A 22,137-nucleotide genomic window follows, 5' to 3' on the forward strand; every position below is an offset into this window, starting at 1 on the left:
TCCTAAGAAAGACTTAGGAAGGGAAAAGACATATAAAGGGAAAAGACACAATTGAATCCAGCCCCCTGGAAGCAGAGGAGAAAAGCCAGTTTGGCAGGAAATAGGCTGGAAGGAATTGAATCTGCCTTGAATGTCATGTGGACATTAAAAAATGTATCAAATGTACCTCCTTTACAGGTGGAGCAAATACCACTGTATTTGACCATGTACAGCTTGTTTTGCTCCAACCCCCCAGCATATGCATTCTAATGGATGTATAGAATATGCCCATAACATATTAGAATTACGTCCATATTTTAAGCTGTATCTACACTGTATTGTAGCCACCTGGGTCTCCTATGGAGTATAAATAATATATGGATGCCCTATGACTCCTCCTCCTTTGCACTCCTATGTGAGGTGAACCTGAAGGAAAGTGCACCGAAAAACAAGTGACTGCCAGTTAGACAGACTGGTTGATCAGTCTGTTATAGTAGCAAAAAAACAAAGACATCATTTTCTGCAACCTTCGTCCTTATCAACCAAAGCCAAACAGCCTCTTGAATCAGACAGACCTATAGCATTTAATTCAGGTTCTTTGTGTGGGAGGCTTTGACTGGTTGGTTGGGTGCTGTTGTTTCTTTCTGTTGGCATGTTTTTAATTACCCTTTAATTTTTAAAATAGTGTTTGTTTTCATTTGAGTTCACTACTGTCATTTGCTTCTAGTCCCCTTTGTGTGGCTGGAAGGTGACACAGATACTTCACAATTAATAACAAATAAACTGTTTCTGTCTTCATCCTGAACAGCAGCTAGGCAAAGTTTTGCAACACAAAACTCCTTTGACTACGGCAACTTCTACCAGGGGCAGAGGATAAGTTATTTATCTTTAACTGCATTCTGATCCTTGAGCCCACTGTGTCACATTTTAGTCTCTGGAGCCTATCTGTATTAATATACAATTGAAAGAATTTTTTTGAAAACATTTTGTATGTTATATGACAAAAGACTCAAATGTAGCTTATAAATTATGGTTTCCATCAATTATACCACTTTCCATTGGTAACTTACATGGTTTTTCATCCATGTAAGCCATAATGACAAGGAATTGACTTTCCTGCACTCCACATCAGTAGGAATGGCCACTTTAACCACAGTGGCTGCTTTGTGTCTACTTGTTGATTTGACTGTAAACATGTTGACAAAATAAACACCATGTGCAAAGGATGCAACACCATGGAAGTTAACAGTGGAAAGCAGTACAATTTTACAGAAAAACAGCTACCCACAAATAAAGTATTTCTGCCATACATCAAAGGGGTCAAGGACTGCATGGGAAAACTTTTGAAAAAACACAACCTACAAACAGTATTCAAGCCCACCACAAAAATACAACAAATGTTACAGACAGCAAAGGACAGATGGGACCCCCTCACCACTGTAGAAGTATACCGGATACCTCGCAGTTGTGGCCAGTATATATTGGAACCACAAAACGAAGCATCCACACCAGAATCAAAGAACATGAGAGACATTGTAGACTAAAAAACAGGAAAAATCGGCAGTAGCTAAACATGCCCTAAAACAAGATGGACATGAAATACTATTTCAAAATACTGAAATACTGGACAACACCAGCAATCATTACGTTAGACTGCACAGGGAAGCCGTTGAAATCCACAAACACCAGCACAGCTTCAACAAAAAAGAAGAAAGTTTAAAACTCAACAAAGCTTGGGTCCCAGCACTGAAAAATTCAGCTTGCAAAAGGTCAACAAACTCTACCCTGCCACAAGGACCGGTGATCACTGCACAGAAAAGATCAGCTAACGACACTCAGGACTCACAGTGACAGATAATCTCTCCTCCTTATCACAACAATACACCCACAACAAAAACACACTGATCACCATAATCACCCGTCTCCTGAAAAGGATAAAAGCTGATCCAACAGCTATAAATAGTCAACTACCTAACAAACTGCACCAGAGCAGAGTGCTGTCCTCTGAAGATGCCAGCCACAGATGTCATGAATTTGATTATGAAAATAGAATAGAGATTTATATCATAGGGTTTATTTAAGAGCAGCAACGAAAAAGCTAGAAATCTGCTTGTGTCCAGGTGCTAATTAGAGAGAAAAAATGTACAAGGTCAGTTCTTCTCCAGCTAAAGAAAAAAAAAGTCAAGAAGAGCAATACGACCTTTATCTTATCTCAGCTCTGACGGACAAGGACATAACTTGTTAATTTAAGAAAGATGGGAGAAGAGAGAAGAAGGAGAAGAAGGACGGAGAAGAGAGATGGGGGAGAGTTTGCTTGCACGACAGCCAGAGACAACACACGGAGAGAGATGCATCTGGCAGAACTTTAATTTGAAGACTGCGTAAGAATGTTAATTTAAGATATAGTTAGACTGTTTATTGTTTTCGTTTTATAGAGGAAATATCTGGTGCTGAAAGCTGGGGTATTGGAAATAATTAATGACGTTATTATGCTTTAGTATGTTTGTTTGAATGTTTGTTTTAATAAAAGATAAAAAGACAATTTGTCTGTAAGTTGGCTCCTTGTTTAGACCACATGGTAAAATTGGCTACTTTAAAAATATATTATTTGATCTGGCCGCGTTTATGCTACCAAATTAGGGTCCTAAAGTAATAAAAAAAAAGAAGAGCAGACCTTCCAGATTGTTTATTTAAAATCGAGACAGACTTGGGTGAAGGAGTGAGAAGTCTCCTAGGGCAAAATTACAGGACCCGATTTTGCTGGCAATAGGGACGGATCATTCTGAATCCCTCTCTGTTTCGTGTAAAGGCAGTTCTAAGGAACGCTTTTACCACAACAGATACTGAACAACCTTAAGAACATGGCCAAAGAGCCTGAAAAACCCACAACCATCAGACATTGGCTGTGAAAGCCTTCACGAATACACTGTATTCCTGCACTAGGATGAAATATATAAATGAGTGAATCACTACATTTGCCTCAGAACAAAATTCTCACATATACCATGGCATTCCACCACAGAGCACTGGCACACGGTACATGTGGTATGTACACCATTGTTTTCTTTTTGGATGTTGGCCAGGGAAGATGCAGCCCTTCCACATGCGGCACTGCAAGCTCCAGCATCACTCTCACTAGGGGGTTTGCTAGCTGCTTAACCAGGGCTGGTGGGTACCACAGACCAAGAACCATGTGGAGGGTCACATCTTTCCCACCTCAATGTACACCATCATGTTCAATCATCACATAACTTTTTGTCTGTATTACCTTCCTTCCCACCTATTTACAAGAACTTGCAAAAGAACAGTGGCAAAAGCACTGGTGAATTAGCTACACGTGCCCTGCAGGCAGCTTTCCTTGTTTCACCTATTCTGAGAAATTTTTTACTGAAGGCTAGACAATTAATTTTAATGATGTTCAGGAGCCTTTAAGCATATCATTTGCATTCTGAAAAGAATGCTGTTACTTGAACAAGGGTCTGGCCCTTATCCCTTGGGGCAGGAGTAGGGAATTCCTGACAATGCAATAAAGGGATTAGGTATTTTGTTTCTTTCCTGCTTATGCCCATTAGTCCCTTTATAGGTAATAAAAGAGCCAATTTCCTCATGCATCTCCATCCATAAAGGATATGATTCATTCATCTACAGGGAGGAAACAGTCAGACAGACCCTGAGACACTCCGAAGCAAAAAAAGCACATCTACTATGTTCCTTAACATTTCTACTACGCTGCAGAGACACAAAAACCATACCAGCCTTCCTCAAGACAAAAGGGAGCATCATTTCCCCACAGACCAGCTGTATCTATCACCGCTTGGAACATGCCCTCCTACGGGAAAGAATTCACACAACCCACAAAAAACTGGACTCCACAGACAAAGAACTACTATGCCTACACATCACTATCATCTTTGTCAATGTTGCAACAACGTACAACTTTGGCAGTATTATAGCAGATGTGAAGTACCCTGAAGGTCACCATTAACACTTTTAATGGGCATAGTCATGTTAGCCTGTTGCAGCTTGATTACGGAGATGGGTGTTTTCCCACACACCAATCTGCTTGTCTAGCAACCAACTACCATTTTGTTTCTCATGTGTTTATATCAGCAAATACATGGTGAAATACTTTTTAACAGCCACTAAAACCCCACCAAGGTTAACTCCTGCCTTCTGCAAATGGCTGTGAAGTATAGTTGTTTTCTCAGCATCCCAGTGTTGATGACAACTCTTAAGTTGAGTTGGTGGAGTGTCCCATCATTGAACATCTCTAAAGCAAAGACACTGTCTTGAAAATAGGAGATCACATTGTACATGGAATGGTTGAAGGGCGGTGCGGGGAGGGACACAAATCCTTGCTATGTCTGTCTGAGATTGAAGGACAACTCCAAGTACTATTTTGAGGCATCTTTCACACAAAGACAATTTATGTGCCAGTCAAAATACTGGGTCATATGAGAAGTTTTGCATTCTGTGGAACAGCACAAACCAGAGAACTTCAGAACACAAAGATGCATAGTGATGCCGGACGTAGGAAAATAGATTTGTCTTACAAAGACGGAGAGCAATTAAAGACTAACTTTTCTGTCTTTCATAGTGAAAAACTGAGGTTCTCTTTATTCCTGAGCAAAGGAAGCCAGGGGAGACAACCATGGGCTGAATAAAAAAAAAACCTGTGCAGATTACATTTAGACACCCGTTATAGTTACATTCACAGGCAAGAATGTCTGTCCTGCACACACAGCTAATTTGATAGTTAAAAAGTTTTTAATTACAAATCCAGAGCAGTTTCTATCCCAACTCTGCCATCACTCTTTCTTCCTAAATTTTCTTTGCAAAAAGGATTTTTTAAAAAAAACCTTGCATCTATAATGGTGGCTCCTGCCATTACTGTTGGCTTATACTATTACATCATTACTACAGGCTTCTGACACTGGCACTATAACATTATAGTATTAAATATACCGTATTTTTCGCACTATAAGACGCACTTTTCCCCTACAAAACAGGGGGGTGGAAAGTCTGTGCGTCTTATGGAGCGAAGAAAACAGATTATTTTTTCCTGTTTTCTTCTCCTAAAAATTTGGTGCGTCTTATGGAGAGGTGCGTCTTATGGAGCGAAAAATACGGTAATTAGATGCAATATGGAACCACTGGAGCAGTCCTTGTGCTAAACAGTCACTAGGTTTCTGGCCAATTAAATGAGAGGATCAAACTATTTCTTTTATTAGCATAGATTAACCTTTATTATTATTTTTGAATCATATTTCTGACTTTCAAAAACACACATTATAAAATCTTTCCTAGGAGCACTGGCTAACTTTGGAATTCTTTACTACGTTTGTTGTCAGACCTCTGAATATGCTCTAAAAATTATAATTCCCCATCCACCTCAGAAAAAACATAAAATTGATTCACAGGAGCAATACAGAGCCACATTTTCCCCACTACTGTGATCTCCTCTCACCAAACAACTAAGCTTAGCTGCATTTGTGTATGATTTTTGATGAGACCTATAAATCCATCAAACATTTAAGTTTTACTAGAGGGTGAACCATCTGATAGCAGTCACAAAAATGGTTATGAAATCTACTGTGATGAAGAGTTATCTCTGGCAGCTTTTAAAATGCTGGTCACCTTCACTGTGTACTGCAACACTGGTTGGATGTGGAACATAGGGATTCAATTTAATGGTAGCATACAAAAAAAGAAGTACAGAAGTTGCAATTTTCCATTGTTCATGAAGTTTTTAATACTCATTTACTAAGATGCAGAACAATGACAACCAAACTTCCATTCATCAGCAGCCAACAAGATATGAATGAGTATTAACTTTAAATAAAAATGACTTTGTCATATTGTGCATTTTAAAAAATAATTACAATTTAAAAGGAAGATCAATAGTGAAAGCAACAATGATATAAAATGATTGATAGCTTCTTAGATCAAAAATAAATTCAAGTATTATTTTGTAAAGTTCCTCAGACATTTGTCTTTGAATTTTAAGTTTGTGCAATACCTATCATTGCATAGTAAAGAAAACTTTTTAAAACTCCTGTTCTATGTAGTTTATTTTAACATGCACCTAGAATATATTTTTGTTAATCAGTGTAGTGGAGTTTCCCCTTAGAGAATTTGCTCAATCTGGTGGGATCATGCAGCATATCAACATAAGCTATATAAAATTTCCATACATCTTCCTGTTAAAATGAATTCATTTTAATGGGAAAAAAATATTCTGGCTGAAATGAAAACTTATATTCTGTTGAACACTATTAAAATGATACTGACAGTGGTTAAAAAAAGAGGAAGCATGTGTTCTCTACAAAATGCTGTAAATAAAAGCTTATAAAATAAGTCTCTATCTCAACAAGTTTGATTACATAATTGTAGTAGCACAGGAAAACTATAATCCAATTTCCGTGAGCTGTGTGGTTGCATCGTCATTTACATTCTATACATCTGTGTATTTTAAACATACATACACATAACAGAACAGCAGAGGAGAAATTTAGACATTAGATTCATTGTTAAATTGCTAGTGTAACAAAAAGTTACACCAAATATTGCAGTATGTACATAATTGGGGACCAGTGTGGTCTAATTTAAAACACCACATCGCACATTTACAATGTTTTGTGAATTACTTCAGGTTTTTTTTAAAAAAAGTATAACAATCTGATTTTTAAACCATATTGAATGGCATTCCTACTGTGGTTACTACACTACTCCCCGAACAGAACCATAAAGGAGACATTAGCACCTATTTAAATATCATTCACAGATACTTATATTAAAATGCAAAATGACTCTAGGCAAAATAGTTCTAAGATCTAATTGCATTTTCAGGTCAAGAATTAAAATATATTGCCTTAAAGATGCTGCAAGGTCTGGGCTACATTTGTTAAGAGTCCCCTAATTTCAATAACCTAGTATGATGTACTTTCCATTTCATCTTTCACTCATAAGGTAGTACCTCTTTATCAATTACCATAATTATGAGAAAATGTGAATCAGCCAATTGGATGTGTGCTGCCTTTGAATGTAATACAGCCATTGGCATAGAAAAAGCTACAATAGTAATACACAACCAATGGTATACTATGAGGAAATCGAATGCTCAAATAACATATATTAACTTAACTCTAAAAATAGTTTCAACACGATTTTAAAAAGTGTTAACTGCCTGATATCTTTCTGCTGAAAGAACTGATTCTGCCAATGGAATCAGGAAGAGGGCAATCTCATCTACCCAGTACAGCCCCCCTGCAAATCTACAAAACCTGCTTTAGAATGCTGAAAAGCTTTCTGGAACCTATTTGTGGGTAGTATGGTAGCTGCAGGGAGAAGGAAATGAAAGATACATTATGCAGATGTTTGCTGTTGGATGTTGGCCACTGTTTCCGTTTCTTTTTAAGATAGTTCTGAACTGTGCATGGGAAAATTCTTTTAAAATGATAAAATATTTACATTAACATACAATGAGGATGATTTCTGAAGGTTCAGTTGAGTTATACAAATTGATATAAAAATATATGTAGTCAGATCAAATTTAATTATATGGCTCTTTAGAGTACAAAGCAAAAGCCATTCATGATTAAAATGTCATCCTACACTGCTGCTAATCACCACGAAACAAAACATCTGATCTCTCACTGTTTCTGTACTTTGCTCCAGTACTGTACTGAATTCTGATGCAATAGGAACTGAAATGAAGGTTCCCAACTGTGGAAGATAGGCCTTTTTCTCTCATGGGCCACATTCCCTAAGGGGTAACCTTTCTCAGGAGCCTCTTTCTGATAGCAGGAAATGTCCAGTGAAAAAAGTTGACAAAACCATCCCTTTCCTCTGTTTCTGCCACTTTTTGCTTTCTCTGCCACCCTCTTCCCTCCCACTTAGCAGGCTGCTGGAGGAGCAGCAGCTGGATCCTGCTGAGATCTGAATGGATCACTTGCACAGCACTTTTGAAAATGGGCTGAGGCCTGCATTAGATCAGATAAAGAGCTGAATATGGCCCTAATGCTGCCGTATGCTCATTTCTGGGTTATAAGACGCTTACTATTTGAAACATCATACAGTATTTGCATTTTTGCAGAATAACTTATTATTGGCCTAGTTTTCTACCAGGCATGGAAGCCTCAAATTGCAGCAGCAATGCACTGGGATGTTGATGTGGACATCATTATAAACCAACTCTCCTGGGTAAACAATAACACTCTCCTTATTTTGCAAAACAGAACTGAGTGGTGATAGTAACCACAGGCAGATTAGGAAGTAACATTCAAAGCTGTGCTTTAAAATATACATACTACATAAATAAATGGAGAAAGGTATGGGCATTTGGATTATTTTGATAAATCTGACATAAAACAGAAAGGTGGACCTGAAGGTGAGTGATGCTGGGAACTATAAGACAATACATGGGAAAGCCTTAACCTATTAAAAGCTCTCAATATTCTAAGTGTATTTAAGGCTTATTTAGGCTTTTTTCCTTTCATACAATGTGTGTGTGAGAGAAAGGAAAACAGTAAAATTAATAAAATACAAGCTTGGCACTTCTGTGATTAATTTGAGAGGGTGTTGGTTTGTTACAATATATACACATTATCTCCCTGTCAATACATGACACATCTGGAAAGAGAAAAATTAATTGCATACATATGCATTTAGATATATATTAATGAGATTTGGAAGGGTGTGGGTGGTAGTGTTTTTAGTTTTACTTTTTTTGGTTTGAAGCATACACATTTTAAAAGCAAGTCTCTTTTCTGCTGGAACGTCTTGTGTCTGCATGTGAAATGCCTTTTTAGAGCAAGCCAGAACCTCCACTATATGCCATGCCACCAAAACAAACAAACAAACAAAAATTTAGCAACATTCTAAGAAGGCTTACAACTTAAAACAGATAGAACGTATAGAAAAACAATTAAGAAATGTGCTATATTTAGACAGCATGACACAAATCTGAGATTTAATGACATTTCTTCTTTTTATACTCAACAATAGGCATTAGCTTGGCCCAACCTGCCATACTCGAGAGTTTTTTTTTTTAAAATCAAAATAATAACAAATACATATACTATGAAGGGAGTCTGAGAATTTAAAAAGTAATGAGAGTTGCAGTGGTGGAATGCAATTTTTGAAAAACCCAGAATCAATTTTTCAGTGTTTTATTTTTACGGTTTTCTTGGTATGAAGATTTTGCTTGGGGTCAGCTTGCTAGCTTGTTTGCTGTATATATGCCATGCAGTTTACCATTTCAAAATTTAGCTTATCATGCCACTGGAGTCTGTCATTAATATTAAAATATCATGCAAGGGCATGTTATCAGTTAAGAAATTCTTTACCTATTTGAATATTTTCAATCAGTTCTCTTATTGCACTTGGTTTGTTTGCTCCATTCTTTGTTATTTTTTTAAAAAAAGTTAGGCCAAAATAGTTTATTTATAGCACTTGTCTTGTGTCTAACACTCTAAAAAAAAACAAATGAGTGGAGGGTGTTCTTGCACTTGAATCTCCAAAAAGGACAGTTCTCCTTCAATCCTTTCATACATATCCCAGCCTGTAGTTTGTTGTAAATCATTTGTCTTAGTTTTCGTCTGCGGTGATGTATTTTCTGCACAGCTATTACAAAATTCCACCATATCCAGAATCCAGCAATATGTAGGAAAGTTCTTCCAATGAGTTCCTTAGATACCTTGTTGATTTGGATCATATCTTCTCTTTTTGACATTTCTTCCAGTTCAGCAAGAGGCAAAACAGTAAGACAGGAAAACAAGAAATATTTTAGTTAGTCATAATGGGGGGAAAAGACATGTGATCACCATACAGTAGTAAGGGCTTATATAAAGACACTCCAGATTTAAGCTTCAATAAACCATTTAATTGCTTCATTTTGGGATGAATTTAAAGCTTTGTACTGCCACTGGTTCAGCTGAATGTGAAACTGTATCAAATCTTAAAACTCCTCTATTTATGAAATATTAATGCTATATCACACACACAAACAAAATTGCAGCCATATCCATCCAGTTTTTACTCAAACTGGCCACAAGGAAGCCAATAGAATTTTATTTCAGTCTAAAACGTTTTCTCTGTCTTTTGTTAGCCTTTACTACAATATGGAATACAATTCAATCACCAGTCAACAAATGCTGAGAAGCTCCTCTTGAAGAAGAATGGACTCCAGCATATGTTAGTTGTGCTATTAGAATTTCGCAGGCGTTATTAGCAGAAGATTTTTGAATAAATGTCCATTCTCCTGTGATACCAGCATCCTAAATTAACAAATAGCAAGACATTACAAAGCCACATAAAAATTGGATGCAACCTCCCCATAATCTGGCTTTATGTGGGGCATCAAGCAAGGGGCTCATGCATTTAGTCTTAACACTGGGCGTGTGCACTGCTACTTATCACCAAATTATCATGCAGTAAAACATAGAACAGGATTTCACAGATTCTTCAGCAGTGCGGAACATAAAGCCTTGAGCCTTCTCCACTACATGCTCCTCTTGCTGCAGTCAATAGGATTTGGAAGTAATTTTATTTTGTTTTTCTTGTAAATCTTATCAGTTGTGTGTGATTGCAAAAAGACAGTATTTTCAGACTTTACTTTGTGCCACACATCTAATTTAGACATGCACTTTACCAATCAGTTTGGAGAATCCTCTTATATCATTTTCATGACATTTTGCACACAAAATATACTCCTAAGTATGTACCACGAATCACAATGACTGAATTATACTCATATAGTAATCTCACCACTTCTTATGCAATAATGATACATTTGAATTTTTTTATTCCAGCAGAATCATCAAACTGTTTTTAATACCTTCGAATACCAGTGTACCAGTCAGTAATGATCATCCATTTCTGCTACTGCGAATAGGCGATTGTTTCCATCTTCCATACATTTAGATTGCACAAACATGTTGCATTTTGTGTCCTATTGGTTCTATGGTCAGATGTTGCTTTCATGGTATATGCGTACATGTACGAAATCAAAGATAATGCTTCATGCATCTTGTCTACAGAATCTTAAACCAGATGGATATTTTACTCTTTAAAGGATATCACAGGATTTTGTGTGTGTGTGTATTTGAGTAAGATAGTCTAATGTGCCCAACTTCTCTTGAATTTTGTATAATTTATGAAGAACCAGATATGAACAAAAGAACTTTGCTATGTTTTCATATCACACAGTGCTTTCATAACGAACAAAGAGCATTGAAGTCAATACTAAAACCTGTCTTTTAACTGGTAATAATAAATGCAATTCAGTCGCAAATTCCATATTGCATAATTATACACCAGTGTTAGAATCACACTGCTTATTGTAAAAAGGTTATGCAGATGAGCATGAACAGAGCATTGCTCTTCAAAAACAAGCAGCAGGGCATGTATTTTGGTTTCTCTCATACGAAACATTGGATTGTTTCTAAAAAGATTCAAATCTGAACAGATGTAAAGATTACCCATATGATGTTCTGCTCCCCACAAGATAGTTTTATGACAGAAAGTAGCCCCACTGTGGATCTAGAAGTAATCATCTTTAACTTATTGTGCTATCAAAAATGACCCATGTACTAGAAAGCTTTTCCTGCTCAAAACAGCTTCTGTATTTAGATACTGATATCTACCGGTATGTAATGCAAGCCCACACATGTTGATTCAAAAGAAAGCCTTATTTATTTTAAATGGGCATCCTCAGAGAAAGTGTACGTAGAGTGGTAGTCTAAATTAAAGACTGTCCTAGTAACAAAAATGAGCAATTTATCCTTCTCTAAGAAGTAATAAAAGCAAAATCAAACATAAGAACATAAAAAGAGTCCTGCTGGATCAAGCCAAGGTCCAGCTTCCTGTATCTCACAGGGGCTCCACCAGATGCCTCAGGGAGCACACGAGACAACTAGATACCTGTATCCTTATACCCTTCCCCTGCATGTGGCATTTTGAGGTAACTTCCTTTTAAGCCTGGAGATTATACATCCCCATCATGGCTTGTAACCTGCGATGGATTTACCTCCAGAAATCTGTCTAATCCCCTTTGAAAGGCATCTAGGCCAGATGCCATCACCACATCCTGTGGCAAGGACTCCACAGACTAACGACACACTGGGTAAAGAAATATTTTCTTTCGTCTGTTCTCACTCTCCTAACACTCCATTGGAGTGGATGTCCTCTAGTTCTGGTATTGCATGAGAGGGAAAAGAGCTTCCCTCTGTCCACTTTATCCATCCCCTGCATAATTCTATACGACTCGATCGTGTCCCCCCTCAGGCACCTTTTCTCTAGTCTATAGAGCCCCAAACGCTGTAGGCTTTCCTCATAAGGGAGGTGCCTCAGACCAGTCATCATTTTAGTCTCTATCTTCTGCACCTTTTCCAGTTCCACTATGACTTTTTTGAGGTGTGGCGACCAGAACTGTACGTTACACTCTAGATGTGGCCTTACCATCATTTTGTACAATGGCATTATAATGTTGGCTGTTTTATTTTCAATTCCCTTTTTCAAACACTTCGGGCTTCATGTTGGTATTCTTATTTTCCAAGCCACTATTTCTGGCTTCCCCCTAGCTTTGTTTTCTTCCTAAATTGTTTATAATTGGCCTTGCAGAAAATGGAATAAATTGGAGAATGTATCTTACATTAGGTACTGCAGAGAGAGAACAGAATCAGGCAAGACCACTTCTAAACTAACCCGAGACAATGGTACTTGCTGTGTGAGTAGGAATGAAACAGATATACAGTACTACATGTTATCACATCTACCAATATATGAAACAGAGGTTTTTATTTTCTTTACTTTGAAACTGTGTGACTTATTTACATCATGAGAGATGACTATAAGCACACAGTGACTTAAATTCCTGAAAATGTGACCAAGGCTTTCACACAAGCAGCTTCTAAAACCATCTGGATGTTCTATTGATATAAAACCACCCTGTATAAGCCTATCATATTTTCTATTAATTTCCTTCTTATTAGAACTAAGAGAAGGATCCTAATAGCGAGCAACCCATTGATACCATGTTTGTCTAGGTACAAAAACTTGCTTAGTTCTAAATACCTTATGAAACACCTTTTAGCATAAGGCTCCATAGGAATGTTAATATTTTCCTGTCATTTCCAGCAGCTGTCAGAGCTGACATTATTACGCATTCCTTTTCCTTATAAGGGGACTTCGATGCTTCTACCATATTCCTAGTTGGCAACAATGAGGTTTATTTCTTACCCAATAAATATTGGTTTGAGGAAACAAGGATTGGAAACTAAAGTCTGATTCTGAGCAGGCTACAGACATTTTGTCCCATCGCCATATCTGTAAAAACAAACACCAGGGCAGAAGCAACCATGTGGGTTTTACCCTTATACCTGCTTATCACAGTATCAAACTATGATTTGGCACGACTAAGGAGCCACATAGTTTATGACAAATATTTCTGGATAATAAGATCTTAAGGAGAATCACTTGAAAATATCAGCACCTCCAGTGGCCTGCTTGAACTGAAGGAATTCCCTCAGAGTTTTGATTAGTTTCCACTCTCCTGCTTTTAGAAAGGACGTGAAGACACATAATTTCAATTTGGTCATCTAAGTGGTTTGTTTGCTGAGTATTGTACTAATTTTACTTGAGTGGTTTTTATGATATTTTAATAATTTTATTTCTTCAATTCATTTTTATGGATTCATGAGATGGAAATAATTAATTGTGCCAGAAATTAGAGGCTACAGAGAGGGGCAAAAAGCAAATACCACCAAATTCACCCAGGGTCTGCATTGTGCCTTTCAGTACGGAGACAGAAATACTGCAGCACTAGTTTTCTGGTTGGTACAACACAAATCATTTGGGTTACATATATCTGCCACTGCACACTGTAAGAAAGACACCCTTGGAAAGAATAATTTACATATTTCATCATGCACAATATCAACAAATTCACTCCAATATTCAGTACTTTCTATCATACATACTGAAAATTAAAAGAATTTAGAAAGCATGCATACATGTTTCAAATTGTCTATGGAACACAACACATTATTATAAATGGAGGAGAAATCAAGTGGATTTCAAACCAGTTGGGAAAGCACCATGGTTATGTTATTCAGCATAATGAGATTAGTTTTAATTAAACATGTGGGGTAGTTGTGAATGCAATTATTAGCCATGAAAGTCTTTCAAAACTGATATTCACATTACTTTTCTTGAGACAGGCCAGATTACACAGAATGGTATTGTGTTGTGGGTTGTCTAGGAAAATTACATGGGAAATGAAATCTTTCACATGTCTGAAAATGGCTCAGAATCATAGTAATACTGTATTAAAGATAATGTCAGTCATACGATACAATTTTAAAATCTAATCACTTTCAAAACATGGCTTAGCTGGTTCTAGACTTGTGTGAACAGAATGCCCTTTGTACAATGGAGCTTTCTTGCTCCCTTTCCTTCAGAGTATTCCTCCTCACAATCTGAAGCCATTCCTTGCTTCCACCCAATTCTCACAAATTTATTCCTCCCACTGCAGATCCTTGTGACTGGTTCCCAAGCTAATTAGAAGGATCTTCCAACTTGCAGATATGGCTATTCAGAGGAGGGTTGAAAGCCCTGCTAGGTGAAGAGATTTTTGTTTGCACAAGCTTAAACTCACATCTAAATAAAGATTAGGGTATAAATATTGTGGGATCCATCTGGAATACTATCCATAACATTAGAATTACTTCTGAAGATGGCCACTGTGCATGAAAGCAAAGCCCCTCACTGTTTTCTTCTTCTTCTTTTAGAATTAAAACATAATTTGATGCTAAACATGTCATTTTATTTTATTTTATAGGACTCCACTGTTAACTTACCATTTGGGGCATGAATAGAAACAGAATGAAACAAGCTCCTGAAATCTTTGGGACAAAAACACATCCTCAGCATCCTTGTTGTTTTGGGTCGACTGTCCTTTCTCTAATGCCTACTGGATATTACCAACATTCTAAGCTCTCTCTCTCTCTCTCTCAGTCACACATACGTAAAGCAGCAGCAAAATGTAAGAGGGCCTATCTAGACTAGACCTTTTCTATAAATAAATATTTATTTTCAATTTTACTCCAAAGAAGCATGCACTTCAAGCTGTGAGCTAGGCGAGGCCATCATATTTGAGGTTCTGCTACAGAGTATTACACATTTTTTTTTTAAAAAAAGAGAACTATTGGGATGTTTACTTCGAACTGCTATCCACAGAGGGATAGGGATATGACATTAAATCATTTCATTGGGTATTATGTACACTAGAAAGATACACAGGATGCAAAGTATTTAAATGGAAGCATTATTGTGCAATATTAAGTTCACAGGTGCTTGATTTAAAGAAGGTGGATCTATAAATGCCTGGATCAGGGGAGTACACTTTTCTCAAAATATCAGAGTGAAATGTTGGACAGATCATGAACAGAGTTTCTTCGTCCCAGTGGGAACATTCTCTAGGTGACAGGCAAAGGGGTGGGAGGGAAGGAAATGCTTTTCAGGGGCCACAGAGTGCTTCAGAGAGATGGAGAAAAACTTTTAAAAAGTCCTTCCTCTGTTTTGCCATTGTAAATGCTCTGCTGGACACAAAAGTGTTCTGTGGATGGAAGAATCTCTTCCATTCACTGGGGAAAAGCACACCCAGTTGGTTTCAACTCATTGTGCATGAACATTTTTTAAATAATGAAATTATCTAAATAATTCTACTATTTATTATGTTTATTTTTTTGATAGAATAGTTCTTAATACCATTTGAATACAAGATGTTTCATCCACCTTTTAAGGCTGAATTGGAATGAATGCTAAAACCAGTTTGAGCATGAAACATCTATTGTTTCAAAATAAAATCTGTCCACAGCTTCAGATCTTTCATCTGAATTACACTGTATATTTTATATATGATCCTTTGAAGCAGAATGGAGGGGTGCCGAGAAAGAAAGTTCCCATTGCTTAAGTGAACAGCAGTTCAGTCTATATTGTAGTGTCTCTAGTGAGAAGCAGGGTGGCCAGGTCTCAGGAAATGACTATGCTTCTCCAGCTCTTTAGACAAGATGACCAACCTCAGTCTGAGTGTGACTGACTTTTGTTTGGCATGTGATTTAAAGCCACCCATCTCCACCTAAAACTATTTGCTGTGAAGATTTGCTAACTCAGTGCAAAGGCATTAGCAACTGTGTTATTTTTTTTCTCTGCTCACCCTTGTTCTGCCTTCCTCTGTGACTCCATAAGGCTCCCCTCCCGTGACACCACAGGGATCCTTCCAATGACAACACAATGACCCACCCCCAGGTCTCAGGTTCTGAACGAAATCTCAGGTCATGACAGATGCTGCTGACCTACCAACTGCTGAAAGCAGGCATTTTTGTGGCACTTGCCCATGATTATGGTGCAAATAATGGAGAGAGCAAGCTGGGTAGGACTATTTATACTGTACACAGTTTTCACTGAGTTCAGTGGGACTTAAATCCTTTCCACCTTATAGAAGATTGTTGCTTTTAAAAGGGGGAGGTAGACAAGGGCAGGATTTAGTGTACATATGAGTGTGAGAGAGCAACAAAAGAGGGCTGGGGCAAGGAGGAAAGAGGGGTGGATTCTGCACTTCAGTCTCCTAGTTCTTCCTGTGAAATAGATGTTACTGTGCCATATAATATCAAACATAGGTTTTGATACTTAGGGTTTACTTCCAATCTGTTCTTGGTGCTTAGCTTCTTTGTCATGCTGCTAGTCCAGAATCCATTATTACTACTTGCACAGCACTCTTTTGCATGAACACTTACCTACGCCAGAGTTTGCACAGGTATATATATACTACACGGTTGTGTAAGCAGATGCCTTGTTGCTTTACCGCTCATGCAGCAAGTCAGGGTTCACACAGAACTTTATGCCTGTGGGTTACTGCACCCTAGATGTGATTTTCATCCTTGTCTCTAATTTTCTAAGGTTTCCTTTTGTAAATCAGTACTTTGCTGTGCTTTTCAACTTCAATACCTGGTATCGCATGCAGAACTGAAAATTAGCTGCTACTCTGCCGCTGAGCTAGCTGCTTGTTTTTTGTGATTATCCAGTCCCTCGTGGTTGGCATTTTGTGACAAGCCATATATTCCATGGGAGTCATTTTGAGGTGGTGACATCCAAGGTTGTTCCTGTAATTTCCAAAACATGTAACAACTTTGTGACAAGCAGATAGGCAGTATCTGTCCTATTACAAACAAATGTTTTGGCCCTTTATCAAAACTATTAAGCTCAATTTCCTAATTTAACAACTTTGCACCCTGATGGCATCTTTTGAGGTTTTTAAGACTACATTTTGGCCTTTACCTATATATGCATCCAGTTGAGTATATTACCAGATATCTTGTAGCAGGAACTCAAAACTTAGTGATGTAAGCAGAAGAGAAATATGCCATAGCCACTGAAGAGAAGACATGCGGCATTGCTTACTTAAAGCCCCATCCTGTCCCCCCAAGGACAATAGCTGCTACCAGGATGGCACCAGCGATGGAACCTATTATAAGATTGGTGGCACTAGGACCTGTGATAAAGGATTATGGGAAGAAAGACATAAGAACCAATGACTTAATTAATTCACATCAAGGGAAATGTAGTAAAGCAGTTTAAAATTAGTGCATTGTTATATTACTTTAAACAAAAAAAATGTCCAAAGGGGCAGGCTTATTTTTTTAAGTGAGGAAAAAAAAACAAAGAAGAGATTATCTATCATGTCTGCATCTCCAAGTTTTCAGAATATTTACTATTAACTGAACTCCAATTGATAATTATCCAAACATATTTAAATGTTATATACCTTACAATGTTGCAACATTCAAATATTTATTAAAGAAATAAACCAGACAGTATATTTCTTCTGTTTTAATACCACTAAACTACTTTAAATGTTAAATAGTGTTTGGAATCGTTTTGCAGAAGACTTAAGAAAAAAAGAACATCTGTAGATGGGAAAGAAAAAGCAAAAAGGGGGCAACTAAAAATAGCTGGAGCCTAAAGACTTAGCCCAAGATCCCAGTCCTTAGGCCTCCAATCCTAGTGATGAGAAAATGTTGCTGTTATCAGTAGGAATGCTGTGCAATGTTTTAAAAAGTAAACTATACAGTCCTAGAAACAAAAAGCACCATTCTTGATTTTGTTGTAATATCTAAGATGAAAATGGTCTACATAAAATTTTAGTCATTGTAGTTATTACTCAGTGATTTACAGTACAGTCCTATACATGTTACTTGGAAATAAGCTCCAATTAGTTTCACTGAATTTACTCTCAGGAAGTGTTCTAGGGCAGCAGTCCTAAAGATGTTCAGTGTGCTGCTTCTGCAGCTAAAAATTCACAAGTAAAAAAAAGTATGGTTATTTTAAAGAATGTATATAGTTTGCAATATCAAGCAGCAGGATTATCTAACAACTCTGTTGAAGTACTGTTTGAACTCATCACATGACTATTTCTGAAACAAAAAGTTAATCACTTTAGTTCCAATCTTAATTTTCAAGACCGTGTGATTACCTCTAAAACTCTACCTCAGCCTAACATATAGACAAAGAGGGGAAATGTCTGCTGTTTTGACTGCACTACCAGAATACCTCAGTCAGCTGGGCTGGCTGTGGTATTCTGAGCGCTGCAGTGCGAATAATGGTGGCCAGCACTGTATTGTCTAAATTAACTTACGGTTATCTACTGAAGGAGAGAAAAATAATGATATGCTTCAAATCAGTCTTCCTGAAAAAAGGCTAAGTGATGCTGTGAGAACTCCTCAGAGCACTATCCAGTTGTTAGTCTTTTCATGTAGCAGACTGAGAAACATACATACTGTTTCTAAATTACATTATATTCCCCTGCAAAATATCTCTTTTTTGAGGACCATTATCAAATAGCACTTGATATGGGGAACCCTGTAGTGCCACATGAACTACCCTAGTTGCACTGGGAGGAAGGCATACAAATAAATTAATATGGAAAACAGTTTTCAGACCACAGCAGTTTCAGCACAGCTTCCCTGTTTTTATAATTTCTGTTCCTCTATGTGTTCCATTATGAAAATGTTAAAAGACTGATATTTTTGGCAATTTGCACAGAACTGTAAATACATTTAGATGCTCCTTAAATTTATAAGGACTATTCAGTTACACAAAAAGATAGCTTTTTGCCAGCTACTGTATATTTAGCATACTTTAAAAACAGATTCAAAAAGTGATTAGAAACTGAGCAAAAAGAATGTATCATGAAAGAACAAAAGCAAAATATATTTTCAGAACCTAACTAAAATTACTGACAACCATAAAAAAGGTCGCCTTCACTTTTTACCACTTAGGAGAATGCGAAATTAAACCATCCTTGTAGAGGCTTAGAACTCAATAAATATAACTTTCTGCCACCTATAGATGGGACTTTGCTTTCAAGAAAACTAGCCTTTCTTGCTGATTATTAAGCATGTATGTCCCAATGTAGCATTTACTATTTACCCAGTACACCATGTAAAGTTTACTTTGCCTTTGCTAAACTATTATGTTTTTAGTTTCCTTTTTAAATTTCCTATCCACTTACAAGGAACCTGTGTATTCCACTTAATGCTATCTATTTTTTTCCAAAAGGAAAACAGCCATGCTGCTCTGTTCTTAAAGTCTTCTATGGCATAAGATTCTTTTGCATCAGATAGGTATATCTTAAGAGGCACATAATGTCTCTTCTATGCCATTTACAATCAATCACAAATTGCTTAACATCCAGCCTAATGAACTTTAAAATGTGCTCTCATTATGATGTTCTAGTTCTTTTAGAAAAAAGTATTATCCTTTTATATACTTCCATGAAACATTGTAAGCATTTTGAATTGATTATTACTTTTCTGGAGCAGCATATCTTATATTTAATTAGGAATTCTAATAAACTATTAGAACTTAGATTACATACACATTACTCACTATGCAAGAAAATACTACCTGAAAAATCCAGAGTGGTCGCAATGACCAGATAGGCGGGGTATAAATTAATTAATTAATTGATTGATTGATTAAATAATTAAATAAATAAATAAATAAATACAGTTTTCCTAAGAACCAGAAAAGCAGAAGCAGCATCAACAACAGCTGATGCCCTGGGAAAAGACAACTTATAGCTGCCAGAAGGACATTTCCCTCTTCCAGTACCATTCTACCCCTTGAGCCTGTGCACAGCCTCTCTGCAAGATCTGGAGAACTTTCTAAACAAAGCAGAATGAGGAACTAAAGCAGTGTATTGCTGGGGCAGTAGAACAAGCAGGTAACGCTTGCAATCTTATACACATTGCCTGGAAGCTATGTTCTACTGAACCCAACATGACTTACATATGAGTGGCCATGTATAAGACTGCATTATCCGAAAGGAAACTTTTCCATTCTCTTGTCTTCTGACTAGCTCCATATCCTACACAGTTAAGGAGGTCTCCCAAAAGTCATTTGACATGATTCAGGGGCTGCAAATGGCTGCAGGAGAAAGGGGAGTTGGGAAACTTTTCTTCCATTAATTTTTGTAAGTTAAATTCTTAGGACCCAAAATAATGTCTGCATTTTAAAAAAATTTACTATCATGGATACAAGCCAAATGACAGAAAGTTTCAAATACAGTAATACACTGTCATTGTCACTTGTTGATATTTTATGACAGAGTATGCCAACAGAGTTGCCACGTGAATACATTTTTTGAATATTATAAAAACGCTTAAAAAAACTATTAATGTCTAATGTTATAAAAACAGCAAAATAATCTGCTGACACTTGAAAGAAAGCAATATCCAAAATCTAACAAAACAAGCAAAATGCAGATGAACTACTCGTTGCTAAAAAGCAAAGGAATAAAATACAAAAGAAGAAAGAAGGAAAATAACGGTGAGAGTTCCAACTTGATCTGCAATATCAGCAATATACTGTATTCCATAAAATACTCAATTTTTTTCTGTCAAATAGTGCATTAACAGTTGATACCTTAAAATTATAAAAAAGCATTCAGTACATTCATATTACTTAAGGCCCCAATCCAGTTTTAGAGACACATAACGAGGAATTGCTTCAGCTAGTGATCCTTCAGGAGCATTAAATGAGGTCTATAGCTGAATCAATGATACCAGGATGAGCACTGTATTACAAATCTGAAGTTCACGTCTATAATACAGAGGCACATCCCAATGTATATTTGGATACACACTGATTACATGCTCAGCAGGTGGCTTCAGTGTCAGAATCTCCTGTGCTGGAGCAGGACATCACAATATAGAATACTAGTGGGCTATGACAATTGAAAACCCTAGAAAAACAAGAGTCAAGAGTCATTATTAAGCTGGTTACATCATCTCTAAGTTTTCAGGGAGTTCTGGTTTCTCATAATTCAGTTTTGATAGTTTATCTAATATTAATGGCAATAAACCAATTCATAACAAATCATCTATATTTCTTATCTGTGACAGAATTTTAAAAATTCTTTGTATAATTTAGAGCACTGACACACATAAACACTTAATGGTTTTAATTATGATATAAAATTCATGGGTGCATTGTTTTATGCCCCACATTATCCCAGACATGAGAGGGTTAAACACGCATGAGCATACCACATGACACAAGACATTCAAATCACATGACAAATACAGTTACCACAGAACACAAAGCTAATGAGATAGTACACAAAGGGTTTAAATGCATACAGTTACCTCACACACTAGGCACCAGACATGACACTCTGAAACTAAGAAATATGCTTACTCTATTCCCCACCCTGTGCCTCCAAAAATCACCCCCAGAGCCAGAATGGTCCCTGCTACTGCACCTATAAGCCTGTTAGTGGCCATGCTCACTGTATAGAGGGAAAAGGGAAGACTTTTTAAAAAGAGTAATTACATACAAAGAAGACGTCTGAAAAGAAGAATTAAATGGCACCTCAAAATGATAGTACTGCTTCCTGTTATTCATGTTACAAATAATATAGTTCAGCAGTTTTAGAAACATGGATTTTATAGAGACTATACATGCCTGAATATGAACATGTAGGAGTCGCCAATTTAAAAACTCACACTCAGTTTTGAAACAACTGATGTTTTATCAAGTATAAACACAATCCATATTCCCAGGGGCACAGCTGCAGGCATGGAAGAGAACAGGCAT

At 37.0% G+C, this 22,137-nt stretch overlaps 1 protein-coding gene across 4 annotated transcripts in view; it reads right to left on the reverse strand.

The window, feature by feature from the left end:
* Positions 1–5,706: 5,706 nt before the first annotated feature.
* Positions 5,707–22,137, reverse strand: part of ADAM23 (ADAM metallopeptidase domain 23) — a 94,922-nt gene continuing 78,491 nt past the window's right edge. Inside the window, exons 25-26 of one of the 4 annotated variants that reach the window (XM_020780736.3) lie at positions 17,440–17,530; positions 5,707–9,714 (exon numbers count right to left, since the gene is read on the reverse strand). In XM_020780736.3, coding sequence (XP_020636395.3) covers positions 9,669–9,714; positions 17,440–17,530 — 137 coding nt within the window. In that variant the 3' untranslated portion in view covers positions 5,707–9,668. Of the gene's footprint in view, positions 9,715–16,617; positions 17,142–17,439; positions 17,531–21,738; positions 21,830–22,137 lie in introns of those variants that run through there. The other 3 variants (XM_020780737.3, XM_020780735.3, XM_072978330.2) reach the window with 3 other exon arrangements.

This window comes from Pogona vitticeps, chromosome 1, assembly GCF_051106095.1.
Source record: "Pogona vitticeps strain Pit_001003342236 chromosome 1, PviZW2.1, whole genome shotgun sequence".
Classification (NCBI taxonomy): Eukaryota; Metazoa; Chordata; class Lepidosauria; order Squamata; family Agamidae; genus Pogona; species Pogona vitticeps.